The 22,160-nt window shown below is 37.9% G+C and overlaps 1 protein-coding gene across 3 annotated transcripts in view; it reads left to right on the top strand.

Annotated features, from left to right (window-relative positions):
* The first annotated feature begins 4,477 nt into the window (after window positions 1–4,477).
* Window positions 4,478–22,160, top strand: part of gulp1a (GULP PTB domain containing engulfment adaptor 1a) — a 94,341-nt gene continuing 76,658 nt past the window's right edge. Inside the window, exon 1 of one of the 3 annotated variants that reach the window (XM_085384199.1) lies at window positions 4,478–4,664. In XM_085384199.1, coding sequence (XP_085240325.1) covers window positions 4,571–4,664 — 94 coding nt within the window. In that variant the 5' untranslated portion in view covers window positions 4,478–4,570. The remainder of the gene's footprint in view (window positions 4,665–22,160) is intronic. The other 2 variants (XM_085384204.1, XM_085384200.1) reach the window with 2 other exon arrangements.

The raw sequence follows: 22,160 nt of genomic DNA, 5'->3' as shown, positions 1-22,160 counted from the left end.
AATCGTTTTTCGGTGAGAATGGAGCTCTATGAGGGCTCTAAATCAGGCTTTAGCTCCATAAAATAATTCTTCACCAGATCTGTTTTTAAATTGGTTTAGGCAGACACATTATGGGAGAATTATGGTGATCATGGACACTCAAAGAAGCCTGAATGAAAATTTATGGGGGAATGCCACAACTTTAAAGATGGTGATAAAAGTAAAACTTCCAGGGGAGGAAACTTTTTTAAACCCTTGCTTAAGGTCGAAGTAAAAAAAAAAAAAATCTTTTAGTTTTGATAAATGCTCCAAAATAACTACCTAAATGTGTTTACGTATGTCTGGGAGTTTCCAGCCTCATCCAGAAACATTTTATTGTTTTTATTGTTTTAATGTTTTCATTCATTATCATTGACGACAAGAAAAAAGTGGAATTTCACCAGGATTGTCTCTTATCTTTCTGTTCATCTCATTGGAAAAATGTTGCCACTGCTTGAAATTTAGGACATTTAAACATTATTTGCACTGAGGGTTATTGCTAAGGGACATATTTGTGTTATTACTGTGGATTGAAGCCAGACTGAAGAGAGGCAATATTTAACATGGGAAATTATATGAGATGAGAAAACAAAAGAAGGTTCTCCAGCGTAAAAATCAGATATTCATATTATTTATCATCTTGGACACCTTAATCCATCACTGAGGGAAGCAGTGTTTGTCCAAAGAAATCTGGAGGCACACACTACATTTGCAATGTCATCAAAACAGTGTGTAAAGTTGCTCAGAGAGGGACAGACTATAAATACTCTGATAGTAGCTGCGGTGATTCTCCAGTGATATTGATACATTTTTAGCAAACTGTAGATGAGGCAAAGTCGTTTGAAGCTGACAGTCTGCCAGTTCTCTTGAGAGCAGACTCTTTAATCCTCTGTGAAAAGCTAAGCCAGACTTGGGCTGCCGTGAAATAAACTTAATGTCATTGTAAATGCATTAAACAAGAGCACACATCTGACTGTGCAAAGCTCATCTCCCTGTCAGCATGGATATTCAGTGACCTGTTTGGATTTTGTTCTGAAAAGATTTTTTTTAGTCCTTCACAAATGGATTTATAAGTACTGTGAAGTCTCACTGATATTTAAAGGAAGTCAGCAGCTGTCAGCTATTACTGACTTCTTATTTAGAAAATATATCAAGCAATTAAACGATATGTTTGTTTGAGCTTAATTAATGAACCTATTATTTATTTACAATATGTATGTATGCAGGTAAAACTACATCTGGCAACATTTCTGCAAACTTTGCTCGGCTTTTTCTCATCTCAGCTCTATTTATCATATAAAGATTCTGCAACAGTATCTTCTGACACACGAATTAAAGTAAAATTTTCTTCACACCTCTAGAATTTCATTTATTTTTCTACAACCGCTGACTTTAACACCTACACCTTTTTCTAATGTAGTTACTCTTATGCACATGCCTTTGGGCAGTAAATGGGAGCTGGAGTACCCACAAAGAACCTAAACAGGTGCATGAAGAACACAGTAACATCTCACAGCAAGACTCAAGCCTAGAAGCAGTTTCAAACCCAAAAAGTTCTTTCTGTGTAGCCACCGTATAGATTAATGAACTGGTGACCTGTCTAAGATCCCTCCTGTTACTCACCGTCAGCTAATCCTGGTTGAAAATAGCCAGGATGACTGATAGATGGATGGATGAATGGATTACATAAATCAAGGGCAGCCCAAGACTTCATACCTCTGCCAATGTGAAACATCTCAGTACATCTGCATGAACTCAGTCTATGGATCAGCAGTATTTCATTGAGACAGGTTTCTCTTATTTCAGTTTGATGTGTATTTGTGAAAACACGATGCAAAACATCAAAGTTTGCACTTGTAAAGTACAACATTTCTAGATACAGATCTGGATCAAGATGCACTAAGTTCTTCTAAGTTGGGCCGCACCTCTGGTAAAAAGGCGGGGCTTTAATTTGGATCAGGAAGACCACAAAATAATGACTTAATCAGCACAACATCCAGGAAATGACTCATTTCTTCTTCCTTGCAGTATTTATTTCTTGACACTTGATGACAAATGAGTTTGTTGAACAGAAACAGCTTATAACTTCTCACTTACAGGTCACAGTCAGAGACGGGGCTAGTTCTCATTCCACTTGTTGTCAGTAGAGTTAAATTGTTTTCATACTTCGCTGTTGGTTTGACTTTGTCCAGTTTGACTTTGTCTTTTGTCTTATTAGTTTTAGCTGTTATTACTCTGATGTGTCGACTTCCCTTGGTTACCTGTGTGTGCCGGTTTATGTAGCTCCAGTTTTTCTTTGTCCTTTGTCTGAGTGTGTCTCAGTCCCCCTTGTGTCTTCCTGCCATTTTGTTGGAGTGTCTTTCTTGATTTGTGTAATGGGCTTTGTATTGTTGCAACTACTTTTCTACCATCATGAAAAGGTCTGTTTCGAATCTAGCGAGCCCATTTATGGATCCCTCACATTTTGGGCTTGCTTACCCTTGACATAAAAAAGGAAAACTCTGTTCATTGTAACCTTTCTCCAACTTTATCGTCTCCTCGATAAGTAGATTACCAGGAAAGCACATTTGAAGTATAATTGAAAATAGGACTGTGTAGTAGCAACTAGAAATAATGACACAGAGACACAGCAAAGACTTTGCCCCTTTAAAATTTATCATCAAGGCCGGACCTTGGATTTGTAAGCTGTGTATAGCTGTCTTTTTAAATCTCTCTGCTGAAGGAAAAAAATCAATTATACAATAGAGACGTTCTAAATTCCTGTTAATGTTTCTCATAGTACTACAATATGACACACATAACATTTTCAGATTTTTAAAATTTTGGTTGCTTATTAACTATACTGAAATTTGATTTATAAACAAAAAACATTTTTGGGGCATTTACATTTTTTGAATAGAAGTAATTTAATTTAGTGCAAAACATATAATACTTCATGTCAAATGAGTCAAAATGCAAAAATGCACCCTGCTCATAATGATGATCACATTTTCACATCATACTTAAATGATGAAAAGAAGAGCAGCAGGCTTCTCCACTGTATCTGTTGAACATTATCATTTTAATGATAATGATTATCTAATTATTTTAAAGATTGTACAACTTTTGGGATAAATTAAGTATATATTATCACATGGTGATTACTGATCATGAACCTTAAGAATATTGGTATATATTTTACTAAACATATTTTCAATCTGTAGTTTGCTAATGAACAAGTAATTTACTTTTAATTGAGAGGTAAATTATTATGTAATATATTTACTAATCTTATGCGGATACATCATCATCTTTATTCTTGGCACAAAGATTCCAGATTTGCCACAGAAAAAAATGCGGTTTAAATTTGTCATTAGTTAGCTAGCAATGGTTTAGCTTTAAAATAGCAATACAGCAGAGATTAGCATAAAAACAATAAAAAGAAGTTAGCTAAATGTGTTCTTGTAATAGCAAGCTCCTTAAAAAACTGACTTGCTCATTTGATTTTTGGTCAAACTAGCTAGCCAATTTCTTGACAGCATGAAGTTATGAGCAGCCAGCCATGAGTGCAAACAGCAAAGCTAAACGTGAAAATTCGCTGTATACTAGGAGGCAGAAATTTTGGTCTAATAGCAAGTCAGAAACATTTGATTTCAGACAGTGACATCACAGTGAATCTTCTCACCCTTTTTCTAGCATCATCCTCTGTCACACCAACCTGTCCTCCTTCACTAGATCCTGGAACCCCCTCTGAGGTCTTCCTCTTTTCTTCCTGCGTGACAGCTCAATATTAAACTCTCTCCAAGATAGACATGCCAAACCATCTCAACCTTAGTCTCCAAACCCGAGCTGTCACCTGAGCCAATGACCCATGAGTCCATCCTTTTATGAAACTAAGGGATAAAAACAACATTTTCAGAAATGTCAAACAGATCCCATAAACTCACCAGGAAAGTGTTTCTAAGGTCTAGTATGAGTGCCATCTTCCCACACTATTAGTAACCATAGCTATCGCTCCCTGGTGTCTATCAAAAAGAATGCAGGGTTAAGACGCTTTCCTATTGGTTGCACATTTCAGACCCAGAGGCTGCACATACACATCCAACTTTTATTCTATATGGTCAAAACTAGCAACTAGAGATAAGTAAATGCTGATAGGTTAAATTATTTATTTTGCCTTTACTTTGGTGAGTAAAGTCAAATTGCTCACCAAAAGTAAAGCCACTTAACTGGAACACATTAGTAGTGGTAAAGTGATGTATTTATTTAGCAGTACTAACGCTTTGAGCATTTATTAAACTCCACTTCATTACATTATATATATATTTTAAATAATAACAAGTGGTGAAATTTTCTGGCTTGTTTGTATATTTTTTGTCTTGCATGAGCAACCTCTAACGTACATGGCTGCCTCCCCGGGTCTTTCCGGTCGCGTCTTTCCCCTCCTTTTCCATGTATTATTCCACCAAAGAGCTTTGGCGGCTGAGACTGAGTGCTTGTTGACGTCAGCAAACTTATCCAGCAGCTGTAGAGGCGAGCTGAGGAGGAGGAGGAGAGGAGAGGAGAGGAGGGAATGAGCCTGCTGGATGTGGAGCTCGGACCGCGCAGCGCCGAGGATCGTGGACTTGTTTTCTCCGGGACTGCTCGCACTACTTTGTGGTTCCAGTGTAAGTACGGCCGCTCTGCGTTCCGTTTCCCGAGCACCGAGCCTGCTGTTTGGAGTTCACCATCGAGTTTCTCGCCTGTGCTGGGAATGTTTTGTGTATCGTTTGCACTCTTGCGCCTGTGCGATATGCTGTTTGCCACCAGGACGAAGTTGACACAGTTGCGTTGAGCTGTTTATAATATGTTTGTTTGTTTTCTTTAAATCATAGTTTTGGGAGGAGGCAGGCATCGTTGTTCCCGAATTCATTTCTCCCTTAACTCCTAACGGGAAACTTTGTTGCGCAAGTCCGTGCAAGGTGGACTGAGCTCCGTCGAGTTTGCCTCAAACATTTTCACTCAAAAATCTTTATTCATGATTTTTTTCCGCGTCTTCCGCCACTTTAAAGTTAGTGGTAGTGGATATTTGCTCGTTTCCCCGCATCTCATTGACGCTTTTCAAATAAAAGGAAGAGGGGGAGAAAAAAAAGTCGCTCTCATTTGCATTTGCAGTGACGTTATTTTGGATCATTGTATTTAACATTGGAGGCACACACAGGGGGATACACTTGCAGCTGGGATACACCAATAAATGTCTACTTCAAACATCACATTTTCTGCCATTTCAGACTTCGTCGCTTTCGCTGTGTGCGTGCCTTTGTACTGAGTATGAGGTCGTGTGTGATTGTGTGTAATGCATCGCCTTATTATTTTCTCAGTGAGAAGAGGCACATTGATCTACCTCCATAGTCTGCGAAGGCATATGAAATGGCTTTTAGCTTTCATCATACCCTGCCTAGATAACCATTTCAGCAGAAGATGACAGCAGGGGATTGGCGATGTTAATAACTTTGTAAATAGCTTGCCATTGTGTGCTGCCAGACATCACTGACTTAAGTAGTGGACCCTAATTTGTGGAGAGATCATGTGCCCATTACTATGAGGACTTATAGTGCTGTCTCTGCGTATTCTAGTACTTCTGGTTTCTGCCACATAGTGTTCATTTTATGGCTGAAGAGTCGCTGGTTCCCATTGTGGCGAAATAGAGATTTTGGGAAGACTTGTTGAGATCAGCATGATTTCACAAATTTTCAATGTTCAATCTTGAGTCTCGACTCTTGACAGACTCATGGTATAACAGCAGCTGAATGAGCTCTGGGTTATTATTGTTTTTTTTCCTTCTGTGACTGGTAGTAGTTACTAAATAGCATCTGTCAAGCATGTCATATTGTATGCAGTAAAAATCTCTATGAAGTAGCCTTGAGGGTTGTACAAACAGCCATTCGGGGCTGCAGTGTCTCGGCCCGGAGTAAGTCAAGAACAATGTGGGCATCGAGGTCTTAGTAAAATAAAGGTCATGTTAATTAATAAATGACAGCGTCTTACTGGCCTTCAGTAGTCTTGGCATTGGTTGTTTTTGGCAGCCTGTGATTTACTCTGTTAGGGGAACTTTTGCTCTCAGCACAATCATAAAGACTGTTGTTGATATTTTTCAGCAGTGTGATATTGTCTTTTGTGTGTGTGGGGGTGGGGGGGGGGTAGTTTCATAAAATACAGGGGCTTTAAACTGTATGCTTGATTGATTTTAGAGCCCAATAGTGACTTTGAAACTACTGCTGATATTGGGGGAGGTACAGATTTAAGATGCAATAAAAGTCTTCAACAACATGCCTTAAAAACACATTTGAATGAATATATAACAAACAAAACAACATGAGATATTTTTAAATAGCATATGAGGAGACTACACGGACATCAGAAGGGGTATATTTTTGAGTCCATTTCTGGTCCCTGCAGTTATTCAGTGATTGCTAAACCTTTGAACCCGGAGCTGTTTTTCCCCTCAGTCCTCACTCTCGTTTACAGGCTTTTGGCATAGTCAGTACATGTCCTAGTTAGGCATGTCGTGTGTTGTTATAGTCAAAGACAGACAACTGCCATTTGTTTTGCATCCCATTGGTACTCTGTATATTGTCAGCAACTAAGGAATAATAACATGCTTTGATTAAATAGTCTAGGAAGTGTTAATTTCTCTCAATTTTTGTGTGTGTTGTGAGCATGTGTGCTGGATGATGCACTTGGGAGTGAAACTGACTTACTGAGATTGCGGTTAAGATAGATAAGCTACTGCTGATAGTACCTCTATTATCTTCATATATTGTAAGTCGTATTCTTTATTGATTCCTGATCAATTATACCTGACTGCATATTTACCTTCAACTGTATTATTATCCGAGACTGAAGACTGCTGTGGAATCAGATAGAAAAAAAGGCTTGCATGTGACTCACGTGTCCAGAAGCTCTACCGTCATGAGTTTGACATTGTGGAGAGTTTGGTCCAAGTTATGCATTGGAACAGGAAATCTTTTCCTTAGTTTCCATTGAAATTGGCTTATTTTAGCTAATTTTATTTTATGTTTTGCTATGAGTTTGATTGCAATAAGTCTCACGAGTTGGAATGGGGTCATGTTTATCTCTTCTTTAAACACCAGTCTGATGCAGGAAGTCTGCTTTGCTGTATTTTTTATTTCATGATTCATCAAATGTTTCAGTTGGTTCAGCAGCCAGACTCTGGCTAGGAAGTCATGTTACTGTAATAGATGTAATATGCAGTTTATCATTGTCTTACCAAAGTTTGCAAGGCCTTCTCTGAAAAAGATGTCCTCTGGATGGGAATATATGATGCTCCAAATCCTGTACATTCCTCTCGCCGTTGAAGGTCTTGATCGTGCTGTGCAGGCTGCCAAATCCAGAGGCTCTAATGTTCTCTAATTGATCTGGATGGTCTCTGTCTTCTTTAGTCCAGAGAATGCAGTGTCCACATTTTCCAAGAAGATTTAAAATTTCCATTAGTCTGACCGCAGAACAGTTTTCCACTTTGCCTCAGTCCATTTTAATTGAACTTTTGTCCAAAGAAGCTGGCTGCATTTCTGGATCTTTACATATGGCTTCTTCGTTGCACACAGAGCACCTGCATTTGTGAGCTGTTTTTACAGAGTGATTACTAGAAATGTTCCTGAGCATATGGCAAAGATTTCCATGACAGAATCATGTCTGTTTTTCATGCAGTGCCACTAGGGCTGCCACAAACGATTATTTTGATAGTCGACTAGTCACCGATTATTTATGCGATTAGTCGACTAATCAGATCATCATCCACTGGACGTAAAACTACAGCTTATTGCACCAGCAGCATCTGCTCTTATATAACTATCATTAGCTTACAGCTTTAAGCTTTTAAGGTGCTAACTAAAAATAAAGACAAGATGATAGTTTATTCAATTTTAATGAAATTTGCAGATTGTTTCGGTGAAGTTTAATAAACTCCTTGCTATCTAAAATATAACAGGACAACGGAGTATATTCTCCAGCATCTCACACTTCTGATAATCAGCTGTCTGCTTGACGTTTATTCAGCTGTGTAAAAACTATAACTTTAATCTCAGACAAACCGATTTACTCAGGAACAAATAAAATACTAAAAAAAAAAAAAAAAAAAGCCAAACAACAACATTTTTAATTTATCTAAGTGACTCATATATATTTAACCTGAGTAGCGAAAGACGGCGGTGGGTTTGAAAACAATTTGCCGGGAGTCCGGTGTTCTCACCGCCCTAGTGACCTAGCCCCTGGCTAGCTATCGAGCTAGTGGGTAACAGACGTCTCTGAAAACGTCGGAGCGCTTTTGAAAATATGTGGTGTCCTGATAAACTGAGCAGATATTTGAGGTTTACACAGCTACATTCTCGCCTGAAAATATGTTAAACGTTTATTTTGTGACCCAGAAAGAATAATAAGAGTAATATTAAAACTAACTAGCTGCCGCCATTGTTGGAAACTGAGCTGGGCCGCGCTATGAATTCTGGGACACAGCTGCTTCTTCTTCTTCTTCTTCTTCTTCGGGGTTTAACGGCAGCTGGCATCCTTGTACATGCAGTGCTGCCATCTTCTGTTTCAGTCCGTTATTACACTCTTAAATCCTGCTACTTATTCCTGCGTCTTTTGGGATCTTACAAAGCTTCAAACGACGCGTCGACTATTAAATCAGTCGTCGACGATTTTGATAGTCGACGTAATCGTGACTAGTCGACAAATCGTGGCAGCCCTAAGTGCCACCTGCAGGCCTGAAGATCAAAGGCATCCAATATGTTCTGCTTCATCTCTAGCGCACAGAGATTTCTCCAGATTCTCTGGAACTTTTAATGATATTATGTACTGTAGATGATGAGATATCTGCACAGTTTTATATGCAGGAACATTATTCTTAAATTGTTTTACAATTTGTAGACAGGTTTTTGCAGATAGATGGGCTCTGGCTATCTTTACTTCAGAGAGGCTCTCTCTAAGATGCTCATTTGAAACCCATTTGCCCATCTTACACTCCCGCTGCCAATTAACCAAATTAGTTGAAAATGTTCCTTCAGCTGTTTCCTTTTTAGTACCACTTACCTTTCCAGCTTTTTGTTGTCCCAACTTTTTTGAGACGTACTGCTGCCATCAAATTCAGAATGAGCTAATACTTTTTATGAACTAGTAAAATGTCTCTGTTTAAACATTTGATATATTTTCTGTGTACTGCTGTGAATACTATATGGGTTTATGAGAAGCGCAAATCATTGCTTTCTGTTTGTATTTGCATTTCACACAGGGTTTTTTATGGAAATAGAGAATCAACCTAATTAGCTTTTAGTTCTGAATAAAATCTAAATGTATCTAAAGCTGATATGATATGAATATATAATATTGAAGTTCTGCTCTATGCACAGTAATTTATATTGCTTCTAAATTAATTAAAACTGTTTATCCTCGGTATTCATTTCGCTCTCTCAGTTCCAGTGGTCTTGTGTGACATCAGTGAGTTCAGACTTGACCAAATTAAATGCAGATGGGAAGTGGGTGGGGGTGTTTTGAATGGAAATTACATGCAAAACATTCAGAGGTTTAAATGCATCTTTGCATTTAATGCTGGCAAGCATTTAACCAAATAGGGTTCAGGTTATCTGTAGCAGAATTTCCACTTGGAAATTGTTTTGTGTATTTGCTGAGCCCAATTGGTCACCCGCTGAGCTGAATCAGAGATATCCTGAGAAGACTTATTATCAGTGTAGGTAGTGGATGACAGCTTAAAGAGCAGCCTTGGATACGCAGGCTGTGCAGGTTGAGCTGGTGTCTCTGCTTGTGTGTGTTCCTGAAGCCTAAAAAGAGCAGAAATGGATAGTTCTTTGATCAACTTGTCCATTCACAGAAAATTAACAATTATGTTGTTATTGTTGATTTATTTTCAGGTAAAATATAGCAAAAAACACAAATGTTTCTTCCTCTCCTTGAATATACAAGGTTTGCTTTGAATTTTTGACAATTCATGATAAAAAAATAATATAAATATATAAAATATAATATAAAAATAATGCTAGATGATGGTCCCATGATTTAATGCTATATGTAATATATTAATATTTTTATTTTTTATTTTTGTGAAAATTAGAAGTGGTGCACAGGTTTTTTTTCTTGAAGTAGCCAAGCAGCAACCATCAACCATTTGTCACACTGACCTCAGCCTCCTTACTGTATGTGTGTTGTCCTCTGGTTTCTCTGTTTAAGACACTTTAAGATGACACATCACTGCAAAATGCAGCACGATATTAACACACTGATTGGCGACCTTGGAGGCTGCATGTCGGAACATTAGGTAGTTGAGTAAAATCTGCATATGCTCCTGTAATGTTGACAGCGCTCGTGCTCGCCACTGTCTGCCTGCCTTCAGAACGTTCAGCAGACACGTCTATCTATCAGTTCACGCTTGCACAGTGACTGATATCATCATTACTATCAGCCTGTGCTCTCAATGCCTCACTGTCGCCAGAAACTCTATTACAACAAGTTCATCATTCCACCTCGAGCAGTTTGCTGTCAGATTGCTGGAAAGCCGAAGTGACTGCAGCCTCATGTGCAGTTGGAAACATCAAACAACTTTTCATCCACTATGACTATTGCAGCTGTTACCTCTGGAATAAAAATGGGGCAGGAAGATTAAGGTTCTTCCTATTACTGACTCAGTTTTCTCAGCCTCGTCGTGCCTTGGTCCAAAACCCTCACCGATGACTCGCCAAAGTCAAGAAAACTGATATTTCAGTCTTGCTTGGCAAAGGTGTCGATGCTCAGAAGTGTCAAAGCCTGTTGTCTCAGCACCTCTGTGATTGAACGAATCTTCTAAGCAGTTCATATACATCTCAATTAATCACAAGCTCTTGCAAAGGAAGCGAGCTGAGCTGAATGAACCTTGAATGGTGCTGCCTGTTTTCCATACATGTGTCAAGTTTCTTTTGTCTCACTTTTCTTGGGTGATACTGGTGTTGTTCCACTTAATAGAGGCTGCCCCGGAGCTAATGGAATCTTTTGTGTTGTTCAAATGATTTGTCATTTTGGGAGCATATTAAGACCTAAAAAGAGAAGAAACAAAGAATGCAGCTAAAGTCCCAAACACTTTAAAAATGGATACTTCAGTGCTTTGATGTGGAAAACAACATGTTTGTTCCACTTTCTGCTGCATAAATTATTTCAGAGGATCCAACATAGTAAGCATTCTCAATAATATAAAGTAGTCCAAAAAGTTATGAAACATCATCTTTAGTCCTTTAAATAAATGTTGAAATTGCATTTCTGATGATAAAATTAAAAATGAGCATATGTTTTTTGTTTTTTTTAAATAAGCCAAAGCAATAATTCAATAGTTTGCATGTTGACCTTTGTAACATTTCAGGATCAGTATAGGATTAAATATCTCGCCTGCCATTACTAATGGACAGATTAAAGTCAGATCAGATAACCAATTAGCCTGGTACTTTTCATGTTTACTTCTTTGAGGCATTTCTTTCAAACTTTCAGAGATCATTATGTTAATAGGATACATTAGTATAACAGTTATAGCTATAAAAAAAAAAAGAAGAAGAAGAAGAAAAACAAGTTAGAAACGGAGCAGTGAAGGTTAGAACAGTAGAGCCTCTTTTGTGCACTCATACAGTGGGCTTTTAAATGACTGTTTCTGGGGAAAAACATTTTGTGTGTCAAATTAAGTTAAATTCTGAGATTTAGTTAATACAGTCATGCTTGCTAGAACAAAATCAGCCAATGGATATTCATGGATATTCTTATAGTGCACAAAATACAGACCCTTAATAGTTTTGTGACTTACTTGGCACACTGTGGTTTTAAAACTAATTAGGTTTGCTTGGATCCATACCAGCGCGTGGTGATATAGAGGTCACTGTCACAGAAATATGTCCAATAAAACAAATCTGCAAAAATAAAATGGGAGATAATAACAAAAGTAGAAAACTCGTATCATGAACGTGTCGTCTCGACACACTGCGGTTGTATATTCTCCCTTAAAAAAACCCCAAATGAGCCAAGGGTAAATAATTCTGCCAAATAAGTGAATGTAACAAGGTGACGGTCCTAATGAAAACTTTCAGCATGATAAATGAACCATCTTATTACTTGTTCTCCTTGGATACCACGTTAAAAACGGTCTTAGGGTAAAATCTTTCCCAATGATGTCCTTTCAGCATTTCATACCTTCAATTGTGCAGCTTTCCAGTTTTCCAGTGCAGTACTTTTCCCAAGGTTGTGAAGGTGTTATAATCTGATGGGGTTTATAAAACACAGCATGAGTGGAACGGTCTCTCTCTCTCTCTATAGAGCTTCACTCTCACAGGTAGTGCTTTGAAAGGTCAGCTGCACATATGGTCAAAATTGAAATATGCTGGGTGGCAATCTGGAGAGTGTGCTGACACTAAGGCAGGCAGCAGAGCAATACTATAGGGAGAAACAAGAGCTCACACCGTGCTTGCCTCTTTTCTATAGAAATGACATACTTGTTCATGGTTGGCATTTAATTTTGAGAGGTAACCCATTAATGGTTAGTACTGTAAGCATTTAGCACTAATCTTTTTAAGTATGATATTGGGTCTACAAAAATATGTGCCATAAGTAATTAAATTCATAAGCTGTTCAGACATGTCCTCTGTGGAAGCTTGGTTTGGAGCCAGATCCTTGGGATTTTACTGTAATTCCCAATTATGTAGTTGAGCTTTTATGATCTATGCTCCCCGACACAAGAAATCACTTTCCATATATTTTTGTTTGGGTTTTTCTGCCAGTGCAGCGAAATGAATGGGCAAACTCATCAGATAGAACATCTAATGCCATAGCAAGCCCAGACCTTGTACATACAAATTCAATCATTCATGTCAGGTACTCTGCAGCAGTGCTGCTATATTAGCTTGAATTTTCATAATCATTTGTATACCACTCTTACATATGATTGGATTTCTGCTAATATTATACATTTCAGCATAATGTTGTTCACCATTAAGTAAGTCAACTGATATTAACCAGTGGCGTGCATAGGTGGTGGATGTGATATCGTTTTGTCGCCTGAACTTGTCCTTCTTACTGGACGCTGTGGTCTCAGTTCTTTAGAACCACCTCAGAAGAGTATAAATATAGAGAAAATATGTTCCAGACCACCTACTGTAAATTTCCTGGAGAGTTTATGTAGATTGAGACCGGAGATTGTTGTGATTTTTCTCAACTAAAAAAAAAAAAAAAGAAGAATCTCCATGACAACAGAGGAAAGTCAATCTACGTGCGAAGGTGAAGGCCACAAGACGATTTGATAAATTAATTTTTCCTTTTCTTTCCTTTTTTTAAACAATATCTTTAAATGTGATGTAGAATGTAATTCTCATCAGACCCTGATGTTTTCTGAACTGAATAAATGACAAATAATTAAACGGCTGGTAAGAAAAAATAAAATAATTCCTACCGATAAAATCATTCACCATTTAGCATTTCCATGAATAAGCGTCTGCTCATTATTTTATCAGTTAATTGTTTGTGTAACGCAAGTTTCTAGAGCCAGGGGAGGTTTTTTTTTCTATTTCTTCATCTAGTGATGTGGCAGGGCAAGCAAAAGCGGATATTTATGAACAATATTTAAAAAAGGGAAAAATCAGCAAATCCTTGCACTCGAGAGACAAAAATCTGTATACTTTCTAAATGAAAATAGCAACAACCAAATATACTCAAACAATCAGTCATTTCAGTGATTGATTGTTCCAACTCTTAATATGCATTTAAATTAAATATTTAAAAAGAGCACTTTTATATCCTAAACATGTCACTTGAAAAAGAGAGTCTGTGTCTATAATCTCTTGCTGTAGCCTTTTAAACACTGCAATATTAAAAGAGACGAGAAAGGTGAATGAAAAAGTAGAAGAGCTTTTGTATTCATACCCATCTGTTGCCCATTGACATTTAGAGGAAATGTCTTTGCCTGTCTCTGGGATAGGTCAGATTGATCTCACAAGTAAATCACAACTGAGACATGGGAAGCTAATGATGAAAGAAAAATGAGCAGGCGAGCTGATGAGAAGAAAACTCCCGTCAGCCTTATTACATTATTGCTTTCAAACTGTGACTTTAGCCTTCCTCTGATTTGAGGCGAATTACAACCACTGATTTGATTTAATGTGGTCTTCATCTTTGGCGCTGTGTGTGGTTTTGCATGCTGTGTGCATTTTCTGAATCTAGTGCATGACATTGGCAAAGCCAAACCAGCTTGCAAACCTGAAATTAGTCATAACAATTCACACATTTAGTTTTTCATATACTTATCTGTGTCATTACTTTTGTTTGGCTTTTTGCTGTTAACCCATGGCTTGTAAATGTTTTCATGTCATTGCAAGGTTGGAGGCAGCTGAATGTCAGTGAGGACTGCTTATCAAGACTTGGATAAGATTATACATTTTGATTAATAAAAGTCTCTGTGCCATGTAATTTCCTGATAAATGAGCTTCTTCCTTTGTAAGAGATAAGCTAATGGGATGAGAAACATGGCTTCTCACAATTAGCGCATATTGCTATCAAAATTGGATAGTGATGGTAACTATAAATAGACACAACAGACATACAGACTGAATGCTAAAATCTTTTCCATCATTTCTCAGAATTCTGACTTTTTGGACACTTTCTTGCACTTTCGCCCTCACCGTGACAGCTAGCTTATTCACAGGAAATGAGCTTTGGTTCTGTGTGGAAGTCAAACTTCAATGTGTTTGCATGTCTGTGGTCAAGTTCACAACGATAGGGTGGTGTAAAATCTTCCCCATATGCTATATTTGTATTCTTATGGCACTATGCGTGATCAAGCCACTATGGCAGCTTAGTTGAGTCATTATTTAACCATACTGCCGTCAGAATAAGTTATCCACTCAGACACGAAAGCCTCACTTCCATCTTTCAGTTTGTTTAAACATTAAATCTCACTTAAAAAGGATCTGGCAAGTAAATCATTGAAACCTATCATAATGGACCAGAGTGTCTGAAAGACCAACCATGAGTCAGTAATCAGCATATAGTAGAGGAGTGACAGTTGCTCTATCATAAGACGAAAGCTTGGACATTTGTGTGTGTGTGTGTGTGTGTGTATAGATAGATAGATAGATAGATAGATAGATCTATCTATATAGAAAGTATACCATCTGCCTGATATAAATGGCAAAGAGGATGTTGAAAGGGCACTGGAAAATACTTAATAATAGCACTGGCACAAATAATAAAATAATAACTTCCCAGTTAAATTACAGTAGAGCAGTCTACTGCTAGGCAGCACGAAACTACCATTTTTTGCTCAAACGACCAAAAAGACTGATGCGCTCCTGCCATGATGAGGATCCTGTCCATTCATCAGTCGATCCACAATTCACAAGAATTACTTTTCCTTCATTATTATTAGTCAGAATTTTATCAAACTTAGAGACAACGATCACCTTATGGGTCTAAGTTCTAAGGACATTTAGTGGCCTGATTTACTTTTTCTTTTTTCTTTTTTTCTTGAGTGTATCTGGCGTCTGTCTACATTCATGCACTACTTTCACAAGATTCTTGCTCCTGATGTGATTAACAATACTGTATTCAAACAATTTACTTACTTTTCAGTGGATTTTCATTCTAATTAATTTGTGCAGTACAGACAGTCAAAGCCATCTTAGTCTTCCTGTACTAAACACATTACAGTAACTTGCATATTGTGATTGATCATGAACCATATAATCTACTGCTTCACTGACATGTCATTGTTTGTTGTGTACATTTATATTTCTCATGTTTCCTATTTATTAAAAAAAACAACCTTCACAGTGAATAGATTTTCAGTCACTTTTAACATTAATTCAGTTTTTAATTCACATGAATTGAGCATTTATTGTTATTACCCAACTGCTTAAAGGGCGGACAAACAGGAAGGGAGTAGCTGTGATGTGGCAACAACTGAGCTCAGAATGCCTGAGAATCTCAGCGACTTGCACTTGCAGTGATAAGCAAAACCGTGTTAGCAGTGCAAAGTGGGTGCTGAGTTACCTTCATCCCGAGGAAGAGAAATTGAGGGGGCTACAAGGGGTCAGAGTTAAATAGACCCTTATGATGATATGCTATATACATTAGGGCCTTGCTTCATCATACCCTACCCCTAGCATCCTCCTCTGTTACACCAACAATCTACACGTCCTCCCTCGGTTCATTGATTAACCTCCTCTGTGGTCTGTATCGCTCTTCTGCACACGTTCTACTTTGTCTCCAAACCGCTCACAGCTTCAGCCGTCCCTCTGATGTACTCATTTCTGATCCTGTCAATTCTGTGTTTTTTTTGGGGGGGTTTTTTGGGTTTTTTTTTTCTCAGTGCCTTTGTTTCCAAACCCTACATCACATCAGGTCTCACTACCATCGTGTAAACATCACTCTTGCTGTCCTTCTGTCAAAAACTAATTAAAATAAAACAGCAGAACACTTCTAAAGCAATGATTTACAATTTACAATTGATTTACAATGGTCAAGTATATTCATAAATAATGTGACTTTTTCTGCTCGTCGCACAAATTGTGGCCCTCCACGGGAGCTTGGCCAAGCACGCACAGTTTTGCCCTTTATTAAGCATTGCATTCTCTTTAACATGTGGTAATCAGGCATCTGGTTTGCTGACTACATTCATCTTTCAGAAGTCTAACAAAAGCGTCGCTGTGCTTTGAAGCTGTCTTTCACCAAACGGTAATTTCAGTTTTCTGTCTTGCTTTGCTGAGCTGTTTGAAAGCCACTGAAATCTGTTGCTGTTTGTGACAGGATTAGAAAACCAGTTTTGTTTCTTCTCAAACTAGACATTGAACCGAGCTGAGTCTTTGGGATGGCTGGTAACAGTGGTCAGTTACTAGTTATTCAGTTCAGCAAGATCAACATGTTTATTGTCAACTGTAAAAACTCCTGTCTTCTGACCAAAGACAGTAAGTTAGATGAAGATTTACAGCTGACTTAAAATTTATTTCATACAAAAATTATACGGTTACTAGGGCTGCCACGATTAGTCGACTAGTCACGATTACGTCGACTATCTAAATCGTCGACGACTAATTTAATAGTCAATGCGTCGTTTGAAGCTTTGTAAGATCCCAACAGACGCAGGAATAAGTAATAGGATTTAACAGTGTAATAACGGACTGAAACAGAAGATGGCAGCACTTCATGTACAAGGATGCCAGCTGCCGTTAAACCTCGAAGAAGAAGAAACTGTGTCCCAGAATTCATAGCGCGGCCCATCCCGGCCCTGCTCAGTTTCCAACAATGGCGGCAGCTATTTAGTTTTAATATTACTCTTATTATTCTTTCTGGGTCACAAAATAAACGTTTAACATATTTTCAGGCGAGAATGTAGCTGTGTAAACCTCAAATATCTGCTCAGTTTATCAAGACACCACATACTTTCAAAAGCGCTCTGACGTTTTCGGAGACACCTGTTACCCACCAGCTCGATAGCTAGCTGGGGTTCAAGGCTCACTAGAGCCGTGAGAACACCGGACTCCCGGCAAATCGTTTTCAAACCCACCGCCGTCTTTCGCTACTCAGGTTAAACATGATATATAAGTCATTTAGATAACTTAAAAATGTTATTGTTTGTCTTTTTTTCAGTATTTTATTTGTTCCTGAGTAAATCGGTTTGGCTGAAATTAAAGTTATAGTTTTTACACAGATGAATAAACGTCAAGCAGACAACTAATTATCAGAAGTGTGAGATGCTCGAGAATATACTCTGATGTCCTGTTATATTTTAGATAGCAAGGAGCAGATGGCTGAGTTTATTAAACTTCACCGAAACAATCTGCAAATTTCATTTAAATTCAATAAACGATCATCTTATCTTTATTTTTAGTTAGCACATACCTTAAACACTTAAAGCTGTAAGCTAATGATAGTTATATAAGAGCAGATGCATGCTGGTGCAATAAGCTGTACGTTTTACATCCAATGGATGCATTGGATGTAAAAATTGTCATTTGTACCTAGTGCTATTATCTTAATTAACAACACTAAATTGTAAGTGTTGTTGCCATTGCACATTGCACTTTTTTCGATGGAATATCTAGGTTGTTTTATCAGGCTTATATTATATTATAGTATTTTTTTAATGAGTGTACGTGATGTGTTGGTTGTATGTTTGTTGTTTGTTTTGACATACTGCGAATCAATTTCCCATCAGGGACAATAAAGTTACCATTGACCATTGATCTGATTAGTCGACTAATCGCAAAAATAATCGGTGACTAGTCAACTATCAAAATAATCGTTTGTGGCAGCCCTAACGGTTACATTGCTGTTTTATCCTTGAGGACTTGAGCACATAGCTTCGATAGCTTTTATTTAATTTTTGACAAATCAGAACCCTCCATGTTTTGCCCTGGTTCTCATCTTTATTCACATTTAGTGAAAAGCAGTGTCGGGAATAAAAAGTCTACATTACATCATACCCTCATAGATACTATTCAGCGTTTGTGGAGCTGACAAGCAGCATTTAGAGGTAATGGTTTTGAGCAAATCAGACAGGGAGACGAACTTAACGCCGTCACCATTGGTGTTCCAATTTGGCTGATGCTTTATAATGGATGTCCTCCTGATCCAACACCTCCAAAGAAATCACTTGCATGCTGGTGTCCAAGGTGTCCACAGTTAATTCAGAAAGTCATCCCGTTGTGGGCGAAAACAGACGCCTTTTTATGGCTCTTTTATTTCCTGATGAGTAGCGTTAATTTCACAGGGCAAAGCGCTCTTTCCAGCTGGCATTTTTTATGCACTCGAGACAACACAACTGCATTATCCTCCTTTTGATAATGAATTGGCAAGATTTATGTGTGTTTTATTGGTATTGTTTCACGTTTTAGTTAGGAGGCTGATTTCTCTGTTCATTGCCTGAGTAGAGCGCATATCTCATCCTCACAGACCCGAATGCCTATTTATGCGTTGTAGATGTTTTGCCAAGGCTGCAGTCTGGAGTAAATTGCTTCTCAAGTCCGTTATTTATTTTCTTCTACACTATCAGCCTGGAAGCTTCTTCCATAAAGATCATTCACATTAAAACTAATTAGATTTATTTGGGCTCATTAAATTGCAGCCTCCCTGTGCAAACACATCGAGGATTTCAGTGTTTTTCTATGGCTGTTGTCTGTGCTCGAACTTGACTACAACATAACACCTCTTTATGACTTCGATGCATTAGCCGCCGTCTCAGTTAAGCTACTTTGCAGTGTTGTGGTTTGTTTGCAAAAACTGTAATGAAACCACAAAATTAAACCACATAATTATTACTTTTCATTATCAGATTGATGTAATGGTGTCGTTTGAACACAGAACAGCATTTGCCTTTCATGTTGGAATGAACTTGTTTAGTACTTTTTCTTTCTTTTTTCTTCACTTTGACGAATAGAAACCGAGGAAGAAGAACGATCCTTGGAGTATGCCTTCCTGTGTATTTTGATGAAATCTAGTATCTTAGTATTTGTTCTACTACATTCATCCGTCCATTTTCCATTTCAGCGTAGACGAGGTTAACACTAGGCGAGAGACCCTTGACAAGGTTTTCCTTTTTTCATCCAAATCTTTTTTTCCAGATTTGGACACAGAAACATTGAATTGTTAACTAATCATATTTTGTGACTTGTTGTGTGTTGAACTTTAAGTCAGACAACATGACCTCTCAATAAGGGGAAGGTAACCCTGCCAAAAAATTACATAATGCCCTTTTGCAGCAGAATCCAAAAAGTATCCAGAAATAAGTGAGACCTGCTGATGTGTAGTGAATGCCGTGAACATTTTTGATAGTATTGCAACTAATGGTTTCTCAGTTCATGAGTAGTATAAAGGTTTGGCTGTTAAGGAACAATGCAAACAATAGGAGAGGTTTTCCAGCTTGATCCCCAAGGGTGCGATGGCCTTTCTAAGATTATCCTGCCTCTTGGTGTCATCCATCCTCAGGTCTTTGCCGAGCAAACTACTGCATGAAAAATGGCACTGACCACCAGAGGCTCATACATTCACCATGGTGCCACATTCTTTGAAGCCCCCGAGCTTTCACAGAAAAAGGAACAAACTTCTGTACTTTTTTTTTTTTTTTTTTTTTTTTTTTTTTTTTTTTTTTTGGAGGGTGCAGTGGAGCCACCAGTAAAATATGCTTTGCTTTTCAAGCAGACAGTAGTTATTTGCTCTCCAGTGCAATTTAGACTTTCTCTCCACTAATGGAAAGAAGAGTAGCAGGAATTCTGGATCCCTTGAAGTACATTAGCAACTTTTTTGTTGTGCTGCAGTGCAGCTAGTTTAGAGTAAACCAGACTAAACTGTCCACTTTTAAAGATAGATGGAGAGCTAGACTGATAGACAGAAATATATTAATATTTTTCTTTTGAAATATTTTGCACTCCTAAAAGAGAGGATAAAAAAATTACTGCATTTCTGAATATATAAAACATAGTTTTGGTAATTGGTATAGATTATACAATCATATTACACATGAGTAAAGTTGCAAATATAAGAATCTCTTGGAAATAAGATCACCTAGTTTGATAAAATGTACAATGAAAGAAATATCAGGCCTTTAAAAAAACACAAGTTGTTTTCAGTGTTGCTCATGATGGTATTTTCAGAGAAATAAAATTCCAAATACTACAACTGCAGGTCAATGAATCATTTGTACCATGCTTTGTTGATGTATTGCTATACAGTACTGCTATAAAAATTCCATTTATCTTGTTGTTTCTTTTCCCATCATTGTCTTTTTTTCTTTATCTAGCCCACCAGCTTGGATGGTGGTTGCTTAAAAATCCTTTTGGCAGTACTGTAAGGAAATCTAGTAGGCAGTGAGGAAATCTAGTATGTAATTGCAGCTCTAACAGCAGTTCGGGTTAGCTCTTTGTGCAGGAGCCCAGATACAGACCTGGAGGGTGACTCTGTTGAGGCAAGCTTAGCTGGGTAGAGTCTCAGTAGTCCTCTTCCACAGCAGCTAAGATCATTCTCGAGGAAGGAAGAACATTTTTAGCTGAATTGCAGTTAAAGCTGTTTTTGCTCAATAATTACTTTTCCTTTGTTTGATTCTGATCTGACAGTTTGTCTTTGTAAAAGGAGACTATGTTGCTCACTGTGAGTCTTTTTCTTAAACACTATCCTGTCACATCATTCTTCCAGGTTGGCCTCTTTTGTGTGTAAAATGGGCTCACTGAATAGCAGCTGAAATTACCATTTAGAGACCAAATTCTCCAAACTTTGTGAATGCTCAGAAGCATAGACCCTCAGTAAAAGCAAAATTTCTATCAATGCTCTTTCATTGGATTGCTTGAGGTTGCGCAGGTGTCTGTAATGATGTGACGGGTGAGCGCACTTGTTGTCACATAATGCTTAATCTGAATTTCATTTCATTCACCTGTCCCACGTACATTGCTTGACAATCACGAATCTAAACATCTAAAGTGTGTTTAACCTTTGTACAGATAAACCAACATGCACTGGCAGTTGGCAGTTGGAGTTAGGTTACATTTTGTTTTGCCAAAGCACTTATTTTAGCTTAATGTTTATAGAGTAACTCACAGGAGCAGCGTGGCAGGTTATAAAGTTTTAAAACTGGGTCAGAAATGCCTGACTTCACATTTATTTTCTGTTTGCTGCCCTTACACACTCACCAGCATAACTGTATGTTGGCTAAAGTACCTTTAAAACGGACACTGGTGCAGTCAAGTGTGGGGCTGACTGAGTCACATATGAGAGAGGCTTTGTCATGTGATCATAAGGTTATTTCATATTTCTTTCACTGTCTTGGGATTGAACCAGACTTAAAAAAAAAAGACTGCTTAGAAAGTGGTTGTCAATGAGGGAAACATGGTCGGATCTTTAATGTACGAATAACACCAGTGGCAAGTCGTAAGGAACCTGGAAATCTTATGTTTTTAAATCATAGATAATGACCAAAGGTCAGTTCATTTCTTGTTACCATAACATGTTACACCTTTCAAGCTGCTTTAAAATCTGTGCAGCATAAGAATGCTATTTGAATGAGGGAAAAACTCCCATGAGAAGGATTAAGTAAAAAGAATAGGTATCTTGTTGGTACGGAACGCAATCGTAGATTTAATATAGACAAAAAAATACACCTCCAC

Source organism: Rhamphochromis longiceps, linkage group LG16, assembly GCF_057381845.1.
Source record: "Rhamphochromis longiceps isolate RC_006_pf linkage group LG16, R_longiceps_female_GT1.1, whole genome shotgun sequence".
In the NCBI taxonomy this organism is placed as follows: Eukaryota; Metazoa; Chordata; class Actinopteri; order Cichliformes; family Cichlidae; genus Rhamphochromis; species Rhamphochromis longiceps.
The sequence above is the reverse complement of the archived record's forward strand: the minus strand, read 5'-3'. Positions and strand labels throughout refer to the sequence as shown.